Raw genomic sequence first — 5,032 nt, 5'->3', positions numbered from 1 at the left:
CACACACACACACACACACACACACACTCATATCTTAACAGTCATGCGGTTTGTTCTGTTGTTTTTTTATCTGTTGTTCTCGTTACAGAACAAGTTCTGCGTCTTGTTTTGTTTGTCACATCTGTGTAGTTTCTAACCAAAGTGTTGGAGAACTACATGACCACAATGCAACTGTCCAGAACATACAGCTGAAAGATAAACAAAACATCTAATTGACAGAATATTGCAATTAGCGATTTAAACTGATTCATATCAGTTGAATCTGATATGAAGTTTTTCTTGTCATACACTTTTTAGAACTTTAAAATAGTTTAAAGAAAAGTGATTTAGTTAAAAACGAGATGTGAGTGAGCAGATTCACTGAGTTTGAGTCTGAAGGTTTTGATCCTGAAACTCCTGGTTCACAAATCCAGTTTGGACCGAACTCTCTCTGAAGAAACTAACTGAGACTCTGAGGTTTGGAGATTGCAGAAGTTCAAATTGCAATTTCAAATTTATTTTTCTTTTTGGATTACTTGTTCAGCTCTCGTGCCGGGGCTGACGACCCACCAGCCAACAGACGAGCAGAAGAAGAAAGCGATCAGATGTGATTGGACGGTTTCAGTGTCATCACTTCACAGTGAGTGTGAGTGTGTGGGTGTGTGAGAGTGAGAGACAATGCTTTGTGTGTGTGTGTGTGAGTGAGAGAGAGAGAGAGAGACAAAGATGTGTGTGTGTGATTATGAGTGTGTGTGTGCATGCAAAATGTTTGTGTGTTAGTGAAAGAGAGAGAGAGAGACAGAGGAAGAGCGAGAGGGTGAAAAGTATGTGTGTAAACTGAAAGTGTGTGTGTGTGTGCATGTGTGTGTGTGTGTGAGACGAGATGGAGAGAACCCATGTGAAACTCTTCTTCTAACTTCTATTTCCGTTTTGCTTAATTTCCTTCCGACTATTTGATTTCTTTTCAATTTGTTCAAATACTCAAAATACAACTGAACTGCTGCTGTCTCAATACTTTAAAAACAGCTTCAACTCTGTGGAACAATACTCAGACTTGTCCTACAGATCCCCAGCCTGGACGTCCCGTCTGGTCCCTTCATCAAAACACTTCTTTATATAGCCCCGGTGGCCCTCAGCCAGCCGGCCGGCCTGCGCCTCTGACTCAAACGTCCACGTCAGTTTTATCAGCAGCAGGAAACAAGGGCTAATGCTGCCTTCAGGTGCTGTCGGAAATATCACGATCCCAGGTTGAGCGCACATGAAGGTGGAACACACGACAGGACTGAGTGGAGCGGGAACTTTCTCTGAGGCTCAAAGCAGCTGAGATTAGAAGCTGCGTCAACAACTGATCGTAAAATCAAGTATTTTACTATTGTTTCATATTCTATGTCAATAATTTGCATACTTCTATATTTCTACTGTCACTCTTTCACTTTTAGGTGTTAAGTATTTGTGCGCATATGTTTTGTCTAATAAATTGATTAAAACATCAGTTCCGGTCCTGATCTGGGTTCGGCAGCAGCGGCCTCCAGCAGGTGGCGCTCTGGGCCGGACACACTTTTACATTTCTGCCTCAGAAGTTACTTACTTTTTTTTTTTTACTATAACAACCAGTTAGATATGGCAGAGCTGCTAGAAAAACAAAAATCCGACCCGGTCGCTTGTACACTGCAGTGTGGACAGTGAGCCGAAAATATCAGATCTGAAAAGATCTGAAAAACAAGTCAGATTTTCCTGCGGTGTGACCCGGCTGAAGCCCCTCCCTCCCGCTGTGATTGGACAAAGCGCTTGACTGTCAGCATGCTGGCCCCGCCCTTTCAGCACCCGCAGGCACACAGCCGGACAGAAGCTTCAGTTAGAATGGAGATCAGTAGTTCAGTAACTAATTTTGTCCTTCATGTAAATAATACTGAATGGATTTTTGTGAAATGAAGCCAAACGAGATTGCTGCTTTCAAAGCCACATGCTTTTCAGACTGCTGATATAAAGTAACCTCCATACAGCCTACTGACGGGAGGTGACGTCAACCTCGGCTCCCTAGGCTATTATCACCGAACAAAAGCGCTCACTGCACTGACGTGTGTATTTCCGAGCTTTTGAGCAGCACTTGAAGGCAGCATAACTCCTTCCGTTGATAAACACAGTGGAGTGTAAATGAACCGTTATCTGGCTGAAGTACAGCAACGATACGTGTTTTATGAATGGTTGATATGGGGAACAACTGATCAGTGATGGAAGATATCGATTTCTGTGTAACTGAGCCAAAGTTCAGTGAGCTGAGCGTGATAAAACCCCAGACCGACCGCATGTAAACCACACAGAGAGGTCCGTTATGTCTAATGATGACCGCCGTTATGCTAGCGCTGAAACACCAAACTTGCCGTATATCTGTAGCTTATTCCAGCCGCCTCTGTGCTCCCTCCCCCCGGCCTGAACACAGCCGTCACCCCGGGGTCCAGGCCGCCTCAGACGGGTGGGCAGCGGTGGGAAACGGCGGGGCTTTCCACCAGGCCCGGGACCCTGCGGCTAGCATCCATTAGCTTAGCCTGCTAATACCGCTAACAGCCTGGGCAATAAGACTGGTTTCTATTTGTGCAACACTGAAAAGAAACCTGAACCTGTTATATCTCTGTTTAATAACTCTCGCTGAGGCTCATTTTCGCCCAGGCTCCGCGTCGGACTCAGTTTTAGACCCGGTTTTGGTCTTAGCTCAGATTGCAGCAATAAAACTAGACATTTTAGTCATGAAAGTGTAAATTGTAAAAACTAGGCCCAACCGTTTGTGTTGTACGCGGAATCTACACTAAATCGCACCTCGGGTTTATTATATTGCACATATGTTCCTCTACTTGTAGTGTTAGTGTAGCTGATGTGGCCCTTACCACAATACGTGCACTTCTCTCTCGTATGGAGAGATAGTCAATCTAAACTCCTTTAAAATATCTGTCAGTTTAAGATAACCTTGCTTATCGGTAAACTTACACACCTGGTAGAAAAAGACTTGAGATCTTTTATGATTCAGTAGGATCCACTCCTCAATTCGGCATACATCCCATCCATCCAGCAGCATCCATTTCAATAAAATGCCCATTTCTTTAATTGGTTCACACTGCTCGCTACCGCCCACCACAGTTTATATTGGTGAAAGAGGATTGTGGGACTTACCGTCAAACCAGTTGTAAAAATTTAAATGTTAGAGAAGTAAGTGGTTTTTGGTGATTAGGATGTATGCCGAAATGAAGAGTGGCAACCAACGATCCGGGAAAGCTCTTAAGTCATGTTCACACAGGTCTGTACTTGTGCCGATAAGCAAGGCAACCTTAAACCGCCGGATTTTTTGAACGAGGTTTGGTGTGCTTCTCTCAGAACGGCACGTATCGGGGCTACTGTGGCCCACCACTGCTGAATGAAAACAGACTCTGAACACAAATCAAATAAAACATCACAACGACGGGATCTGGGTTTACCTTGCTCCGGATCTGGCCAGACGTGGACACCTTCCGGATGAGTTTCTGCGGGGTTCCGGGCTCCTGCTCCGGCTCGCTGTCCGACGACTCCTCCGGGCACCGGGCCGCGGACTCCGGTCCCCCTGCCTCCGCCATCCTGCCGTCAGACCCCCGGGGAGGACCAGGGGAGGGAGCGCCCCCCAGCGGCGGGCAGCGGGCAGCACACTGAGGGGGGCGAGGGGGGGAAATAGTGATATCTGGTGGCCATGAACTGTTATTACATAATATGAGATAAGATGAGATATATTGTACAGTGTATATTACTACTACTACTACTACTACTACTAAAACTACTACTAGTACTACTACTACTAGTGCCACCCAGCAGCCAGTAGTAATGATGAGTTGAGTCATGTGAATCTCAGGCTGATGAAGCTCATTTTGTTTCCACTCCCACTTTGAAAGTTACAATATGAAATAAATAAATAGCCAACAGGTGAATTTCACACTAGTTGATTTATTGCAGTCACAATATTTTAATTTGGTTTTCAAGATAAACACACAGCATGGCATCCCATACATCTATCCACAAACAAAGAAAACAAACACAAATTAAAAATCACAAAGACAAAACTTAAAACAAAAAAGAAGCACAAGCAGGATGCCGACATGACTCAGTGTCACAACATACAGCAGAGCAACACACGTGCTCAGACCGACATCGCTCATATACTCCCACATTACACCGGCTGTTCATATTTACACTCAAATTAACCATCAAATGAACACATCATCTTTTCATCATTATCTCTTCTTTTATGATATCTGACTGTTGCTCTTTCTTTCTTCTGTTATTCACCCTGAACAGTTGCCAGTTGGTGGTTGCTGCCTTCATTATCCCGTCCCATGGCTTCAAATTGTGCTATTCTATTATTTTCTGTGGCTTAATATCCTTTCTATGTTTAGTAAGTAAGAAAGTAAATCTTTATTTATATTGCACCTTTCAAACCCGTAGTTACAAAGTGCTGCACGAGAGAGAAAAATGCTAAAAACTAAGTATACATGTATACATGCACATATACTGTACAAAACATATACAATATACAAAAGTACATACATAGGGTTAGGGTTAGATACATACATACATATGCACATATTTAAACTGTTTATAAGGAATTTTAAAATTTGAAGCAAGCACACACATTTCCTTGAGAAAATTGAACCTTTTTTTCCTTTTATTATTATTATGGGTGTTGGGTGAGGATGAGAGAATAGTGACACCTGGTGGTCATGACATGTTATTACAACTATCTATCTATCTATCTATCTATCTATCTATCTATCTATCTATCTATCTATCTATCTATCTATCTATCTATCTATCATCCATCCATTCATCCAACTATCTATCTATCTATCTATCTATCTATCTATCTATCATCCATCCATTCATCCAACTATCTATCTATCTATCTATCTATCTATCTATCTATCTATCTATCTATCTATCTATCTGTCTATCTATCTATCTATCCATCCATTCATCCAACTATCTATCTATCTATCTATCTATCTATCTATCTATCTATCTATCCATCCATCCATTC

At 42.6% G+C, this 5,032-nt stretch overlaps 1 protein-coding gene across 1 annotated transcript in view; it reads right to left on the bottom strand.

The window, feature by feature from the left end:
- LOC144539382 (diacylglycerol kinase delta-like) overlaps positions 1–3,599 on the bottom strand; it is an 8,036-nt gene extending 4,437 nt beyond the window's left edge. Inside the window, exon 1 of the mRNA XM_078283955.1 lies at positions 3,447–3,599. Coding sequence (XP_078140081.1) covers positions 3,447–3,581 — 135 coding nt within the window. The 5' untranslated portion in view covers positions 3,582–3,599. The remainder of the gene's footprint in view (positions 1–3,446) is intronic.
- Positions 3,600–5,032: the final 1,433 nt, after the last annotated feature.

This window comes from Centroberyx gerrardi, chromosome 6 (genome assembly GCF_048128805.1).
Source record: "Centroberyx gerrardi isolate f3 chromosome 6, fCenGer3.hap1.cur.20231027, whole genome shotgun sequence".
Lineage (NCBI taxonomy): Eukaryota > Metazoa > Chordata > Actinopteri > Beryciformes > Berycidae > Centroberyx > Centroberyx gerrardi.
The sequence above is the reverse complement of the archived record's forward strand: the minus strand, read 5'-3'. Positions and strand labels throughout refer to the sequence as shown.